The sequence below is a fragment of the Chrysoperla carnea genome, chromosome 5 (assembly GCF_905475395.1).
Source record: "Chrysoperla carnea chromosome 5, inChrCarn1.1, whole genome shotgun sequence".
Lineage (NCBI taxonomy): Eukaryota > Metazoa > Arthropoda > Insecta > Neuroptera > Chrysopidae > Chrysoperla > Chrysoperla carnea.
Genome location: NC_058341.1, coordinates 48,520,650 through 48,538,505, shown reverse-complemented (window position 1 = coordinate 48,538,505; position 17,856 = coordinate 48,520,650). Strand labels below are relative to the sequence as shown.

Below are 17,856 nucleotides of genomic sequence, written 5' to 3'. Positions count from 1 at the left end.
GTTGTTTATACTATCGATAAAAGTCGCCCTTAATCAATCGTTCTAAGGAGCACTTGATTAATTCTCTTTAGTCCATCAATAAAGAATAAGGTACCTGCGCCTAAGATAGTCCTGAGAGGGTCCATTTTCAAAATATCATACTTGTAAACGATCGATTAAGTTTAGATTTCGCGTTCATGTTCGGTAAGTACCCTAGATTAAACTGCAATTTGATATCAAAGGTAGAAAGCCCTTGTTTTTTTAGTGATTTTTTGTAGTTGACATCACAAATTGCCTACGATTTATAACCTCAACCCAAGACCATCATGGGAATCCAAATGTTTCTTTTTATGTCCAACATGAGGATTTTTTATGTTCAGCATGCAGTTAAGAGCTTATTAGGCTTTAGTTGCGTCTTATTAAAGAGTTCTAAGGGATTTCACATTTTTTTTCTTAAGTCTTAATAAGGTCCTCCGAAATTGTAAAAAAAAAGAAATAATATGCTATAAAATTTTAGAATAGGAGACAAAAATGTAAATTGTTTTTACCCCCGAACCAAAAAAGGATGTTATGAGATTGACCGCTATGTGTGTGTCTGTCCGTACCCGAAACAACGAAAAAATAGATTTTGATCCTCAAAATCGGTTCAGTTTGGAGAAGCCTCTAAGGAAAAAGGTAATTTAATGGAGAGTGTTCTTAAATACGTTTCAAATGTCAGCTTAGGGTTCCGCAGCCGAACCATTTGTCGGGAGTTTTTTAAATTTTGTGAATATCACTTGTTATTGAGGGTTTTTTGTTTCGCAGGTACCTAGATTAAGGTCCGCTAAACCTAAGATACCCAAAGATACAATTTAAAACAAAGTCTTGTATTTGACTGATTACCTGAGGTACTCATGGTAAAGGTTAAATTTTATTCAAAATATGTTTTTTGAGCATTTATAGATTAATTGATTAATATCGGGCTATGATAATTGCTTATGTCCCTAAGAAAATGAGAAATTTTTTAAAATAATTGTTTTACTTAACCAGTTTCTTAAATCGATTGATTTTATTTACAAATCAATGAAGAATATTGTGATAAAGCTTGTTTTCTTAAATTATTTCTAATTTTTTTATTTATTTAAGTTTTACAAATAATGAGCCAAAAAATTATTAAAATTGTGTGTGAAGAAAAAAAAAAGTATCATCCGAGTATTTATTTTTATACCATGTCTATATGAAATATATCATAGTATATTAAATTTAGTTCCAAGATTGTAACGCTTAAAAATATTGATGCTCTGAACAAAATTTTGGTATAGGTGTTTATAGAATCACTTAATAAGTCCATTTCCAGTTGTCCGTCCCTCTGTCCGCCTGTCCGTCAGTCTGTGGGCACGATAACTCATAAACGAAATGAGATATTACGCTGAAATTGTTATAGCGTGCTCAGGACGTAAAAAGTGAGGCAAAGTTCGTAAATGAGCAACATAGGTGAATTGTGCCTTGGATCCGTAGGACCCAAACTTTTGTTTGAAACATTTTTTTATAAACATCGCTGTTTTCCTACGAGAATTAGGTCCAATTTTTATATTATGTATTATATGGGAATATCAGATATGAATAGGGTCTATCTACGAGTGGATATTTTGTATTTACTTACAATTTCAACAATTAATTGAGTCAATTGTTTGTTTTCACTTGTCAAATTTAAGGTTCTTTAAAAATCAATTGTCAAATTTTGCTATCGTAAAAAATCGTAACTTAGCCAAAGTATTCCATGTCTATGAGCTGTTGAATATACAGCAAAATTATAAACAACAATTAAGTTTCTCTGAAAAATACCTTCAAGGGGTGTTCCATATTTCTAAATCCTTGCTTTGACATAGACTACCATCTCCTTGAATTATATTTGATCTCTTATTCAATAACACCCGTGTAGGAATAACACAGATCGCCGCTGTTTAAATATAATTTATGTTCGAAATTAACTTTTTGTTCAATTTTTAACAGTTTACTATTAATCAACTTTATCGAAAAATCTTGGCTCTAATCTTGGAAAATTGGTAACATTCATTACATAAAATTTAATTTTAAATCATTGTCGCTGGAGAATTGACGTCAATAATGCATAGAAAAAATTGACCGTATTATTCAATAATTTATTTTACTGTTTAACTAACAGAACTACTTTTTATAAAATTACACCTAAATAAACTTTGCTCCTAACTGTTATAGACCAGATGCTAATCGGATTTGAGTATACAAAATCTGGCAAACGAAATATTGAAAAGCTGTTGGTTCACGCCTTCATACTCTCTTGCCCATTCTTTACTCTAATCGGCTTGGATCGCAAGAAATTAGTGCCTGTTTACCGCTAACAGTGAGCTACGAGCTAGATTTTATTTTAATCGAATGTAATTTTCGAGAAGAGTTCTGTGGTTCGTACGACGTTAAACCGTTCTCCATCAAAATTATTATTTGGGAACTGCGATCCTTATCGCTTCGACAAATGCGGTCTAGACAAAAAGTTTTCGACACACTTTGATAGTTTATTATTTAGAATTGAATTATTGTCAAAGTTCCCGTGCTTTTTCTATTGTCGAAGACACCGTGGTTACTCAATGGTCAATTGATTTTTTTTTTTTTTTTTAAATTTTTTAATTGAAAATATTGGATTCTTACGACAAAATATTGGAGTTACGACAAAAAAATAGTACTCATGGTACTAAAATAACTTAAGTAATCCTGAAAATGTACTTTCTGTCTTATTGCGTTTTTATATATACCATTTTTTGTGTATCCAAAGATTTTTTTCTGAAGCCACTAATTTCGAATACCCACACGTTGGGAAAAGAAACCGCCCCGTTACTTCTATTTCAAAAAATCGAGCAGTCCATTAACCAATAGTCGAGCTCAAACAAAAAATCTAACCGCAAGTTTTTGAGTACTCAGTCACGACTATTTCCTCTGTTTCTGAACCACCATAAAAAATGAATGAGTTCCCTAAAGGTAAATTTTGTTAAAATTAAAAGTGATGATGATAATTAATAATTATTTTAACCAGTTGTACTTTTTTTTAATAAAGAAGACACTTTCCTTCAAGGCCAAACATAAATTTATCAAAATTTACATAAATTGTCTTAAAATAAAATATTTAATTTAAATGTTAAAAAAACCACTTTTTTTTTACTTAAAACATTTTTGTGATTGTAGAAGGACCTTGAATTTGAAGATGGTTCCTAAGTTTAAAAAATAATTTGACAGATTTATTATAGATTATTAATATTTTTTGTGTGTTTTAAAGAAATTAATTATGATAAATGGTTTTATTAAGAGCATATGAATTATTTCCTTTTTCATTTATGCGTTTTTATATCAATATTTTTTTATAATTATGCGGCGCCGTATACAAAATAGTAACCACAAGGCGTCGGTCGTGTATTAAGTATTTAGTGTTTTATAATATAAAGTAACAAAAAATAAATAAAAAGAAATAATTTAATAATTTATTGTAGCTATATTTTTTATTAGTTCGTTTACTTAAAAGTGAAATTTTTGTCTGAAGAAAAATATACGTAAGACCGATCGCAAAAAGCACGTTTTCTTCGGACCATAAATCGTGTATATGCATTCTTATTAAATCTCTTTATAAGCATACTTACTAAGCATTTTAACTTATAAATATTGAAGTGTTTTTAAAGATAACAAGGCTTATTTTCTTAAGTAGGTTTCTTAAAATAAGTATTTGACTTCTTAAAAATAAAAGTATACCAAATATTGTATTTAATCAAAGTATTTACTTGCTACTTTAAGAACTAATTTTCCAGCTAGTCCCTACTATTGTTTCAGTTTATTATTTATTGCTCAATAAATTTCACGGTAAAGTATATATTTACGTGCAAAAACAGAAGCCTGAATATTTCGAAAAAGTAATTTTCAGTTTGTTTTTACATCATCTAATCGATAACTGGTTGTATCATTCAAGAAAAGTTGGTAGGGTTAAAAGTTAAAAAAAAGTTACTTTCTCGTAAGACTGTCAACAAATGTTAACAATTTTTGTTTGATCAAAATTTCATTATACCTACGAAAGATAAAGACTTAAACTATTATAAAAAAAATTATTTTTCCTTGTAATCTTATATTTTTTAATCAACATTGGCGGCAAATGGGCCCTCTTAAGATTATTTTGTAATATTAATATTCATTAGTTAATAGTATGGCACATATTTTCCTTTAAAGAAAATTATTTGTATATATCGAAAAATTTCACTCTTAATTTCGTTTTCCCAAGTTCTGGAAGAATCCACCCTCAAAATTTAAATTGTCAGTCTCAAATATATACTCATTTTTTTGGGAACGTCTTTAAGTAAGCCTACAGAAGCTGTTATGTTTATGTAAAACCCTAACCGTCTTATATTTTGCAAATAGATAGTTCATGATAAGGCAAAACTTTTGTTTATTCAAGTTTCCCTGACTGTGAAACTCGGCATTCCCGAGAAATTGATCCTTTAGTTTCTGGTAGGGTTCAAAGCAAAAACGATTGCCAAAAGTACCCATAACCACGCATCAGATAAAATTTTAATCTCTATTTTGAGGTTAAAGATTATTACTGCAAATAGGATCGCCAGTCGGCGTTAAAAGGAAAAAAGTTTCTGACTGCATGACTGAAGATTTATTTCGTACTTGATAATATTTGGCAGTAGGAGCAGAAAAAAAATACACCAGTGAAATTTTTTAGATGCTTTAGATGCCAATTAATTTAATGAATAGTTGTGATGGGCTGGTGTAGTGCATGGTATATGCATGGAGGAGGTGCACTCAGCCTCTGAAATTGAAGAATTAATAAATGAAATTATCAGCGGAAAGGTGATAAAACACATATATAGTATGTCACCTTTAGTATGGGCTCTATAGCCTAAGTGTGTCCTTCGTGGACAGCCAATAAAACCTAATCAATATTTTTCTTAGATGTTTTTGTTCTAGAACAGATTCTAAAAGTTCATTGTTCCTTTGTTCACGATACCACTAACTTTTAAATCGCCTGATTGCTAAAAAAATTTTGAGGTTTCTGGAATTAAAATTACTAAAATTTTTATCTAATAAATTTTTTCCGAATTTTTTGTATAATTTTGACAAAATTTATTTCACCCTAGTATTAATAGAAAAATCACATCATGGAGTTGACGATAATATGAATTATTCTTGAAATCTAACATTGCGAATGATAAGATCAATGTCCATGTTGGAATGATTTTTTGTCAATTTTTACTAATTATATCAATTTTATTCAATTATTTTTAATATTTGATTCTATATTTCCTATTCATTTTTAAGATATTTTTTGTTTTATGCTTTTTATAAACCTTATAATTTAATCAAATAATTTAACATTTATCTTAATTTAAATTTAAAACTAGTTTTTTGAATGATCTCCGCGTGCAAATTTTGATATGATGAAATTCAAAGACATAATTAGAATCCAATAATTTTTTCCAAAAAAACTTGAATTTATACGTTTATTAAATATATTTTATTATTTTACTAATATTAATGGTATAATTTAAATATTAAAGTAAGAATTTAAATCGAGGAATAACTCCCATTTAGTACAATTGATAATCTATTCCCTAGGAAATTGTATAGCCCATAGACCTTTTCATCGATTTGCTTTTGTTTCGGACAGTTGTCAAAAAACTATTCAACCTAAGAAAGTTAAATATATTTTATCTTTTTCAAGCAGCGCTTTTTGACAAGTATAGAAAATATAAGATACTAGAGTGGTACCCTCCCGCTTCGCTAGGTTTAAAAGTAAAGACTGATAAAGATTGCTTTCGCTTATCCCCTTTCTATAACACTTGAAATAATGGTAAGGATTGTTTTACACAGGTAAAATATTGTATGTATGTTTTTCTGTTTTTTTAAATGTGTAATAGTCGTAATTATTCATTGAGTATGTCAGAAAAGATGGGCGTGAAATATTTTATATTGACTATTTTTACAGAAATCTGTAATTTATGGTAATGCCAAGTGACGAAGCCAAGTGAAGTTTTAGCGTGAAAGCGTAACAAACAAACAAACATGCTTACTTTCGCATTTATACTATATAGAGATGTCGTTACTTTATTGAAAATAGTCTGATAAAAAGAATCACTTTGTAAATGAAAAGCCCTATTAATAAAGCGAAATATCACTTTTTCTTGTCTATTAAGAACTATTAAGAAAATTGATAAAGATAACTTTGATAATAAAGAAAGGAAGTTTTAACAGTGGCTCGAGTGCCGAATTTATACATAAGTTCACAATTTTTTGTTTCGATTTTCCTATTTCGATTTTCGATTGCATTAAAAGAAAGACGATTGACGATTCAAAACACAGAAACCAATTGCAACAAGTTTGCAATTGTTCAAGTGATTAAAAAATGGAATGGAATTTGGCTATTTTCGAAACGATTTTTCAGCCCTTTGGACAATTCCAAACTTTCTGCCATTATATGAATTAAATTTTCAAGGGCTTTCTTTTAGCAAAATCGAAAATCAATAGAAAGGAAAACAAAAATTGAAAATTTAATTTTGACAAATTCCCTTCGATAGTTAATGACTTTCTTTTAAAATGAACGACATATAAAAATTATCGAAACACGAAAATCAATAAACTCGCTTCCCATTGATTCGACTCTCGTACCACAGTTAAATCTTCAATTTTATTCAGTATCAAACTATGACAGGCGAAAAAAAAACATAGTCAGTCATGGGAACTTTGTTCACCCAAAAAAGTGCTCAACGAGCCTAAAAAGTTTTCACTTCAAAAACAAAGAAATTTCGTATCATTATGAGCGCGCGTTATAAAGATTTTCTCCACAAAGACATACAAATTTTTTATTTAAATAAAACAGAATAATTGACAATACGACCACCGCGAACACCGTTTACAGCGATCTATTCTATCGCCCCTTTTTTCAAATATATATCATCCGGATTATCCCTAAGCTCCTGTTAAGATGTTGGCTTGTTGACATAAACCAACGACTTACCGTATGGACTCTCTATAAGAAATCAACGGCCATAAATCGAAAAGGCTTGTAATTTTTTTACAATCTTTAATAATTTGAAAACATTGCTCCTTCGTGAAATTCTCCATTGTTAAAATGTTCACTTTGACTGAGATTTTGACGTTAACAGATCATGAAAAACGTTCAGAATGTGTTTGTATTAAAAAACAAATTTTTATGTCCCAATTGGAAAACTCGATAGTATCCTTGAAATTTCATAAAGTCAATGTACTTTTCAATTCTTTCAGTTGCTATTAAGTAAGGTAATGGAACCAATGATGGTCTGGTTCCAATGATAGCCCACATTTTATAAAAATATGTAATCAATGATTAATTTATTTCATATTTCGTGGGCATGCGTAAAAACTATCACAGACAAATAAGTAACCACACAGTTTTCAGTGAATAACAAAGTTAATGCATATTTTATAACTTAATGTTAATGTTAATATAATGAGAATAATTAAGGGAAAAAATTCAAAAACTAAATTCTTACCAAAACTTTTGGACATAGAATGAAAGGAAAGTTTGTGTTTTTTATTTGGTAATTACCTTTTTACCAGGAATTAATTACAAATGAATAAGGTTTCGTATGATGGCCCGATACGTGCGTCTTCCAAAATCAAAACGAAGATGCCTCGTCTTCGAGTGGCAAGTCGTTCTCAAGGAGGGCACACAGGACTCTTGGTTTAGTTGCTAGGGGCCCACTTGCAGTACCCCTCTTTTGTTTTATTATTCTTATTATTAATCAAAGAATGAGTGGTTAAAATTTTAGCTTAGGCATCAATGCAAATTTTTAAGAAAAAAAAACATTGAAAATCGATATAAAATACATTGCTCTTATGGAGATATCTCAAAAAACAACATATTTTGAAAGTTTTTGATAAAATTCACGTAGAACGAATGAAAACATACAGAAACTTTTTAATAAAAAGTAAACTTAAAAGCAATGTCATTAAAAAAAAACTAAGGGTCACCATCCAAATATAGGCTGTACAAGCAGGGTAGATTTAAGATTGAAATTATTTTTATCGTATTTTCAACTTTGATGATGAATTTTATTATATCTTCATAATAAAATTCTTCGTAGACGAAAAATAATAATAATTTTTTTTCAATATCTGCCTAGGTTTTCGAAATATCGAAAGAAGAATAGTAAAGAAAATTTACAATTTTCAATATTTTGAAAATTACACCAGATATCGAAAAATTGTATTTACATAATTCAAAAATATTCTTTTTTTTTGTTTACTGAAATAATTTAATCATAAACGCTCTTACCTCCTTAAATATGACTATTTGTAATACCAGTAATTTAGAATATTATATTTGTAATACCAGTAATTTATTTACACAAGGAAATTCTTTGGAAAAAATATTTTATTTCGAGAATTTATGGCGTTTGGAATTTAAGTGGGTCTAACATAGTTCCAGTACCTTAATGATAAATCTAAATCAACGACAAATTTGATTGAATGTAATAAAAAAGTTGAAGAATCAAATACCCACACGAATTCATTTAAAGTTTTTTTTTAAATAATTTTAAAAGTTGGCATTTAGAAAAAAACTTAAAATAAACTAGTTTTCAAAGAGTCGATCAAGTCCTATTAAAGTAAATTTTTACTATAAATAGCGGATGTAATGAAAAAGTGAATTATTATCAATCTTTAATCGTTAAGTGTAACTTGACAACTTCCAAAATCAAAATGAAATTCGCCGTAAGTGTAAAGTGTTTATTTGTGTTAAATTTAATCATCTCTGATTATGAATTGATTCATGGAATGAAATTGTTCAAAAAGCTTAATTCATTTCGATTTTATTGTCATTAAGTATATACTGGAAAAAGATTACCTCCAGGAACTAATAGAATGATACATTTTTGTCAGCTTTAGTTCATCATCATGAATTATTTCAAAATCAGAATTGCAACAACTAACACAATACAAGTGGTTTTATTACTATATACAAAAGGTTAATTGCAAATTTTAATTTCACAGATTGTTGTATTCGCCTGCTTAGCAGTTGCATTAGCCGATAAACTTACAGGCTACGAACCAGTCCCAGTTTTACATCAACAATACGTAATTGATAACAATGGTAATTTCAGATACCAATACGAAACTGGTAATGGTATCTCCGCTGAAGCTGAAGGTGTATTAAAGAATGCAGGTACTGAAGCTGAAGCCTTTGTCATCCGTGGACGTACATACCACAAAAGTCCAGAAGGCCAAGTAAGAAATCATATTGTTTTGATAATTTTTTTATGGAAATTAATATTTTGCTTATTTTACAGGAAGTAGCACTCAGCTACACAGCTGATGAATTTGGATACCACCCAGAAAGTCCAGTATTACCAGTAGGACCTGAAGTACCAGAATACATCATCCGTAGTCTTGAATATACCGCAAGACAAGCCGCAAAACTACGACAATAATTTGATTGATTGATTATTGATTTGACTTTGGAAATTGATTAAGACTTACACACATACACAAACACGCATAAGTAATTTATTTACACATCACCATCTGTAAAAACAAAATGGAGTAATTAATGTATAAATAGTATTTGAGTTTTCTTTTTTGTTATTAAATATCGTTTTCAATTTTTTTTAAAACAAGGTTTTAATTTTTTTTTTAAACTAACCTCCACAAACATCCCGTCTCTAAAAAAAGCAGTTTAACACCAAATAATTTCAGTATTGTGTTTTAACATTTTGTTGGAAAAACAAATTTAAAAACGAATTCATTCCAACTTAAAATCATAGATATTTTAAAAATATAGTCTTATACAATTTTGAACAATCATTTCTGCCATATGTATTCACTTTTCGAAAAAATGCTTTCCATCAAATTTTTAGTGATTTTTTAAAGAACGATTTTTAATTAAAAGTCATCCCCTATAGATAAGAAGGCTAGCTTTGGACTAGAAAATAATAAAGAGAGATGCTCCTTTTGAATTATGGAACAAGAAATTTTTTTATGGCCTCGCCTCCTGAAACTTAACTAATATCTGCCTTTTTCTCATTATAATAGAAAGATAATTATCACTTCCAAGCCGTCGAATTCGAATCCGAAACTCAAAAAAATGGTTTGTCTATAGCCCGACTCTATAAAATTTCAGAACGAAGCACTTTTATAAAAAAAAAGTCAGCGGTTAATACTTACCCCGAGTTAGGGGAAAATGTTAAAAATGAAGGATTAAGAATTAACATTTAAATTAAAGAGAATTGAAAAAAATACACTCGAACCAGGACTCGAACCCGGACTTCTTGGATTCATGTCAAGCGCCCTACCAATTAGGCTATTCGAGTTCTAGACACGAATGCAATTTTTTCAACTCAATGAATTTTTTACTTTGTTTATCCACCTTATTTATTATTATTACTTATTATTGTTGTTCACATTTTTTTCAATTCTCTTTAATTAAGATTGCTAGACAAGACATTTGTCAATTTAGTTTACGATTGAATGTAACATATTATATATCAAAATTAGTCGAAAGACCATGATGTAAATATTGTGTGCATAATTAAATGTGAACAACAATAATAAGTAATAATTAACATTTAGTTTGCTGTTTTAAACAATAATTTATCTAAAACATAAAACTATATTAATCTTTAATATCATAAATTTATATCAGATAAAATTTCTATATCGGGTAATTATTTTTCAGTGGTATTACAGATTAATCCAGGCGGTAAACTTGCCTTTCTTTCACTCGTTAAAGAGATATCTGGCTTAATAGGCGGAACATTTTGTGATGCTCGCGCGGTTCGCTATATTGTTAAGTGCAGAATTGTAAATAGTGTTGCCAATTGCATTTACCGCATCCGCAGAGTGATCAAAGTGCCTCTTTCACCAGATATCAAAAAACCAACTTGCTTAAGTCCTTTCTGTAATACGATCTATTTCGGCTTGTGGTGATGTCGGTTTCATCCATATATCCTTTTCAAAAAATGAATGAACATTGGTACGATTGAAAGAGGTGCATCGGTTCAAACTGGCAGTTCGGCACATTTTTTTTGTTTGATGGCCAACGCTCCAAAATGGGAATGTTAAGATCAACCGCTGCTTTTTAAGCTACAGATAAATATTTTTCTGGAAGCAATCCTAAGTAAATAGAGGCACTCTTTTTTAAATATTCGGCAATTGAACGTTCTTGTTGTTCTATGAAAATCAGTTTCGGTTTATTAAACCCTACCTTGTATTTAAAGCCAGTTTTTGTCTTTTTGACGCAATTAAAAAGTGTTACGTGGCAAATATTGAATTCTGTTGCAATATCCCCCCATTTTCGATTAGAATTTAGCGCCTTTTTTACCGCTAACTAATACACATCTGTTAGTAGTGATGATCCTAGTTGTTTGGCGTTTGAAAATCCTCATTCTATAAAAATAGGTAGATGTAACAAAACAACATGTAGATGTAATTCTCCTTTTAATAAGTATTAGATATACATGAGTTCTCAATCACATAAGTATATCAATTAAAACTCAAATAAAAGAAAAACACGAAGTAAAAATATTCGTTTACCTGTAATTTGGCACCCATGTGCCACAACCACACAATACGGCAGCTGACAGTTCGTTAGCATCGCCCAAAGTTAAAAACTTGAAATTAGTACTTTGTCCTGTAGTTAAGTGGCTAGAAGGCTGTTAATACCTACCCCCGTCAAAACAAGCCACTCTTTCCCCTATTTGATTACCATCCAATCAATCAAATTATGACTGAAAACAAATAACTGGTTAAACTAATTTTTCCTTATACTTTGTTATAAATTAATTTGATAGATCTTTCATGTGCCATATTTTTGATTTAAGAAAAAAATTATGTTTGTAGGAATTTTGATTTATGATAGACCTAAGATGGCCACAGCTACTTTTTTACAATTTTCAAAAAGTTTATATTTTCAATGATTAAATTGTTAATAAAAATGTAAATCAAATGATAATTGACCTACTTTTTTTTCTAAATATATGTAACGGACTTCCTTGGAAAACTATATTCTTAAGATAGTCCTTCACCTGTTTTTTTGAATTTAGTTTTTTTTTCAGGTATGGAACTACTTAAGCATGTATGAATATGTCAACAATGTTTGATTAAAAGGCTCAAATTTGTTTATGGGTAGACTTTTACCCATAGAATATGTGGTTAAAATTTCAACTTTGATATCTATGAAAATTTTTAATAAAAAAACCATTAAAAATCGATATAAAATACATTGCTCTTATGGAGATATCTCTAAACACAACATATTTTGAAAGTTTTTGATAATTTTCACCTGGAACGAATGAAAACAAATATAAAAAAACTTTTTAATAGAAAGTAAACATACAAACAATGGCATAGGAAAAAAACTAAGGATCTCCATCCAAATGAGAGGAAATTAAGAGATTTACGAGCAGAGTAAAATTAAGGTTGAAATTATTTTCTTATTTTCAACTTCGATGATGAATTTTATTATAACTTAAATAATAAAATTCTTCGTAGACGAATTATAATAATAAAATATCTGCCTACATTTTCGAAATATCGAAAGAAGAATAGTAAAGAAAATTCTCAATATTTTGAAAATTACGCCAGAAATCGAAGAAATTGCATTTGTACTTTTCGTCTTATCGTCAAGTTATAATAGTATAATTCAGTACCAAAATTGAAAAACTATGTTTTTTTAATTTTTTTGTATTTGTTTACCTGAAATTACTTGATCATACACGCTCATACATCCTTAAATATGGCAAGTTTATGTTTGTATAACCAGTGAATAAGTAATTTATTTACTCCAGGAAATTTTTTGGAAAAAATATTTAATTTAGAGAATTTATGGAGCTTAGAATTTAAGTGGGTCTGTATAGTTCCAGTACCTTAATAGATAAATCTAAATCAAAGACTCATTTGATTGAATGTTATAAAAAAGTTGAAGAATCAAATACCCACACGAATTAATTTAAAGTTTTTTTTTAAATTATTTTAAAAGTTGGCATTTAGAAAAAACTTAAAAATAAACTAGTTTTCAAATAGTCGATCAAGTCCTATTAAAGTAAATTTTTACTATAAATAGCGGATGTAATGAAAAAGTAAGTTATTATCAATCTTTAATCGTTAAGTGTAACTTGACAACTTCCAAAATCAAAATGAAATTCGCCGTAAGTGTAAAGTGTTTATTAGTGTTAAATTTAATCATCTCTGATTCATGATATGAAATTGTTCAAAAAGTTTAACTCATTTCGATTTTATTGTCATTAAGTATATACTGGAAAAAGATTACCTCCAGGAATTAATAGAATGATTCATTTTTGTCAGCTTTAGTTCATCATCATGAATTATTTCTAAATCAGAATTGCAACAACTAACACAGTACAAATGGTATTTAAATAATACACAAAAGGTTAAATGTAAATTTTAATTTCACAGATTGTTGTATTCGCCTGCTTAGCAGTTGCATTAGCCGATAAACTTACAGGCTACGAACCAGTCCCAGTTTTACATCAACAATACGTAATTGATAACAATGGTAATTTCAGATACCAATACGAAACTGGTAATGGTATCTCCGCTGAAGCTGAAGGTGTATTAAAGAATGCAGGTACTGAAGCTGAAGCCTTTGTCATCCGTGGACGTACATACCACAAAAGTCCAGAAGGCCAAGTAAGAAATCATTTTGTTTTGATAATTTTTTATTTGAAATTAATATTTTACTTATTTTACAGGAAGTAGCACTCAGCTACACAGCTGATGAATTTGGATACCACCCAGAAAGTCCAGTATTACCAGTAGGACCTGAAGTACCAGAATACATCATCCGTAGTCTTGAATATACCGCTAGACAAGCCGCAAAACTACGACAATAATTTGATTGATTGATTATTGATTTGACTTTGGAAATTGATTAAGACTTACACACATACACAAACACGCATAAGTAATTTATTTACACATCACCATCTGTAAAAACAAAATGGAGTAATTAATGTATAAATAGTATTTGAGTTTTTTTTTTTGTTATTAAATATATTTTTCAATTTTTTTTAAAACAAGGGATTTTTTTTTAAACCGAACTTCCTTAAACCGAACTTTTGAAGAAAGCAGTTTAAAACCAAATAATTCCAGTATTATGCTTAAAACTTTTGTTGAAAAAAATTTTTTTTTTAAATTTCTGCCAATTGTTTTCACTTTTCGAAAAAATGTTATCTATCAAAGTTTTAGTGATTTTAAAAAGAACGATTTTTTAATGAAAAGTTATCCTCTCAAGATAAGAAGGCTTTCTTTGGACTAAAGGAATATTAAGAGAAATGCTCATTTTTAGTTATGGAACCAGAAAATTTTTAATTGCTTCGCCTCCTGAAAATTGACGAATATCTGCTTTTTTTTATTATAATAGAAAGATAATTGACTCTTCCTCACAAATAATATATAAGCGTCACAAACTTGGGACTAAACTTAATATACTATGTGTATTTCATATACTATGTCCATTTCAGAGTCCAGCCCAAGTTTCCAGGCTAAATATACCAGTCTATTACGATCTAACCAAATATATATTTTGTATATAATATACTTACTTCGTTATCGACAAATGTTAACAGTAATAAATAAATGAGTGAATTTTTTGTTGAATAGATTTAGGGTAAACAGTATACGTGAAATGGATACATAAATGAAAGAGAAAATGAAGGATTCTACCTGTTTTTTCCAAACAATTTTATCTGTCTGATTATATTTATAGTAAACCTTCTTAAACCTTTCATTAACTAACCAAATACCTACTTCATTATAAGTTATATAACATATACATTCTGGTTAATTGACTTCGTTTTCTTTATTTCCCAAGTCTGGTTAGTCGTTTGAATTTTTGACTAAATATTTAAAAGAGAGGAAAAAATACTTTTACATTATGCTAATTCAATGTTTTACCGCTTCTATGTTTCTCATTTGATTATAAACCAATATTTTTTTAATCTATTTATTTGTATTTTGGGTATTTATTGTAAGAATTCATTACTAAATTTTAGCAGAGATTTGTAACTAAAGTCGTATTTCCCTCTAATTAGATGCTTCTTATTATTAAAATTTTCTATTGAAATGGAATTTTTAACTTTTCATGTCACATATGAAGTCCTTATCCTATATATTATAAATGTGAAACTAAGGATGTTTGTTTGTTTGCTATACTTATACCAGGGAATGGACATAAATAAAACTGCACAACAATATAGCTCATACATCAAACTAACACATGAGTTATAATTTATAAAGATACATTTTATAAAAATTAATTAATTAAATTTAGTCCATGACATTTCACTACGCCATTTATAAGCATTATTTTAAGCTATAAAGTAAAGATTTCTTAAAAAATGGTGAACAAAGTACAATTCATAGGCTACCTGTTCTGATACACTCAATAAATCAAGACTTCATAACACTTTAAAAAAATTTTAATTGAAATATGTACATATATTTTACCTGTGTAAAACAATCCCTACTCCTACTTCGAGTGTTATGGAAGAGGGATATGCGAGAGCAACAGAGGTGAAGGGTATAAGGCGGTGGTCTTTACTTTTAAATTCAGCGAAGTGGGCGGGTATCAAGGTAGTATATACATAAAACGGTGGGAACAGGATTCGGGTAGTCAATACTACCAAATGGCAGTTTGTTTAGGTTTTTTTCTATTGTCAGATAAATTTTAAACCAATTAGATCAATTTGGGAGACCAATTTGGGGGGTGTGCAAGCGTTTAAATCCAGGAAGCCATAATTTTATCAACATAAAAATGAGGAGACTAGGACTGGTTAGTTGACGCCCTGAAATGCACTTAAGAGTTTTTTACCTACTTAACTTTTTTCTAAGCCATTTACATGTTTAATTTGGGAAAGTTCCGTAGTCAAAATCAAAATCATAATTGAGTTTGTCTTTAAAACCTTACTACAAACTTTTGTAGACATTCGTTTTGATTTTTTTTCTTTGTTTTGCTAATATTCTCAATACGTATTTGAACAAACTACTTAGCTCTTTTGTTCCAATTTTCGAATAATAATTTCTCTTTCGAAAACTAAATTTAAAAAAAAGGAGTTCTCAGTTCTCATTTTAAAAATGTTCCCTTATAGTTAAGGAGCTGAAATGCATACTTTAGTAAAAATCCTTATCGTCCGAGTCTTGTTGGGTTGATGGACTTCGATAAGACTTTTGTCTCTCCAACACCTAGTTGTTAAAACCTGGTGTTTTCGAGATATTTATTAGTTTTCGGCTGCTGCAAGGGATTAAATTATAAAATTTTGACAGACCTCCTAACTATAGATGCTAAACTAGGTGTTAAACATTCAATTTAGCTTTAATTCCTTTTCGGGGCTAAATAACATTGCTGAAAAGCTGACTTCTGGAAAAGTTTGAAATTCAATTTTTTGTCTGACTACGTAATTATAGGTTTATTTGGTCACAATAACATCTAGCTAGGAGGTCAAATAATTTTTTTAATATAACCTCTTCCAGGAGCCTTAAACCGAATACATCGAAAATGCTAGATAGAAGCACTCAAGTATGGTGGAAACAAAAGCAAAGTTTTATCGTCATGTCAGCTCCTTAACTAAAAGTTATTTATGATTATTTTATTCAAGTCGATGCAAAGAAATATACACAAGTCACGTATAAAATCTATCCATAAATTCTCCACCTGAATATCTAATAATATCGGTACCCATATGAATGAGGTACGTTCTTCTTTCAATAAGATCTCTACGATATTAGAGCTAGCTAACTCTACGAAGCGATGGTACCTTTATGTGACATATGTAGACGTTCATTTATCAAATGTCACAACATTTTATGTATTGAATAGTGGAAAGAATTGATGTGACTAACGATTAATTATTGACGAACGAAATGGTACAAAGACTGATATTTATGGTGTACCAATTTATTGAAAAATAATACCAAATATATATTATTCGAAGAAAAAAAGTTGAGGTTAGTCACTTGATAGCGTAATATTATGTTAATCACAACCCCCGACGGCAGCGAGGGTTATATGTTTGAACAGTGTGTATGTATTTTTGGAACCTAAAAATCTATTTTTGGTTTTTCAAAATTTGTAATTAGTTTCAAAATATTTCCAAAAAAGCACAAGCTCGTAAGCAGAGAATGGAAAGAAAGCTTTAGAACTTTCGAAAATGTATGTACATGCTTTTCATATCCTGTAGGTTATCTTCTTAGATGAGGAAAATCTCGGCAGCTGGGCATTGTCTTTCAGATTGTTGGTCAACACCGAACTTTTTTAGTGAAATTTTTTTTCTTTTTGTTATACGATGATCTTCCTGTGAGTATAATAAAAAAACAGACTTTTACCATTTAAATTAAAATCTCATTAAAATAAAAGAAGAAGTTATCTAACAAGGCATAAAGAACACATATACAAGGTTTCAACGGTGACGTAATCTCGGCTTGTGGTCTACAAACTCAACATTATTCGCGTGTTAGAAATATGAAAAATCATGATTACAATAGCGTATAACTAGCGACAATTTTTATCTAAAAACATGTCCACTATATAAAAATATAAAAATATTGATTGCTTATAAACGACCTAGATATCTCTCGTTTGGTGAATCTATTTATACCTTGACAGATTTTTATGAAAAAAAAACCTCATTAAATAAAGATTACTCTTCACTCTCTGTGTCTGTGTGTCATGTCAGATTATTAATAATAATTCCCTTGTAATGACTTATAGAGCGACACAATGGTGATCAAAGATAATTATTGTAAAAAAATATATTCAAAAAAAAAGTATGAAATTTTAAAATGAAAATGTGATCAATTAAGATGAAAATAAGAATCGAACGTTTCAAT

General features: G+C 29.2%; 2 protein-coding genes across 2 annotated transcripts; both read left to right on the top strand.

The window, feature by feature from the left end:
- Positions 1 to 8,641: 8,641 nt before the first annotated feature.
- LOC123300931 (larval cuticle protein LCP-17-like) lies at positions 8,642 to 9,629 on the top strand. Its single transcript, XM_044883611.1, has 3 exons — positions 8,642 to 8,727; positions 9,007 to 9,240; positions 9,303 to 9,629. Exons 1-3 carry the CDS (start codon positions 8,716 to 8,718, stop codon positions 9,441 to 9,443), a joined length of 387 nt encoding a protein of 128 aa, XP_044739546.1. The 5' UTR covers positions 8,642 to 8,715; the 3' UTR covers positions 9,444 to 9,629.
- Positions 9,630 to 13,074: 3,445 nt separating this feature from the next.
- LOC123300930 (larval cuticle protein LCP-17-like) lies at positions 13,075 to 14,005 on the top strand. Its single transcript, XM_044883610.1, has 3 exons — positions 13,075 to 13,157; positions 13,426 to 13,659; positions 13,722 to 14,005. The coding sequence occupies exons 1-3, from the start codon at positions 13,146 to 13,148 to the stop codon at positions 13,860 to 13,862; spliced, it is 387 nt and encodes a 128-aa protein (XP_044739545.1). The 5' UTR covers positions 13,075 to 13,145; the 3' UTR covers positions 13,863 to 14,005.
- The last annotated feature ends 3,851 nt before the right edge of the window (positions 14,006 to 17,856 follow it).

What these genes read in the sequence shown, in the direction of transcription:
- LOC123300930 (XM_044883610.1), top strand. An exon ending in ACAAAAGTCCAGAAGGCCAA is followed by an intron (nt 13,660 to 13,721) that starts GTAAGAAATCAT and finishes CTTATTTTACAG; the next exon opens with GAAGTAGCACTCAGCTACAC.
- LOC123300931 (XM_044883611.1), top strand. An exon ending in ACAAAAGTCCAGAAGGCCAA is followed by an intron (nt 9,241 to 9,302) that starts GTAAGAAATCAT and finishes CTTATTTTACAG; the next exon opens with GAAGTAGCACTCAGCTACAC.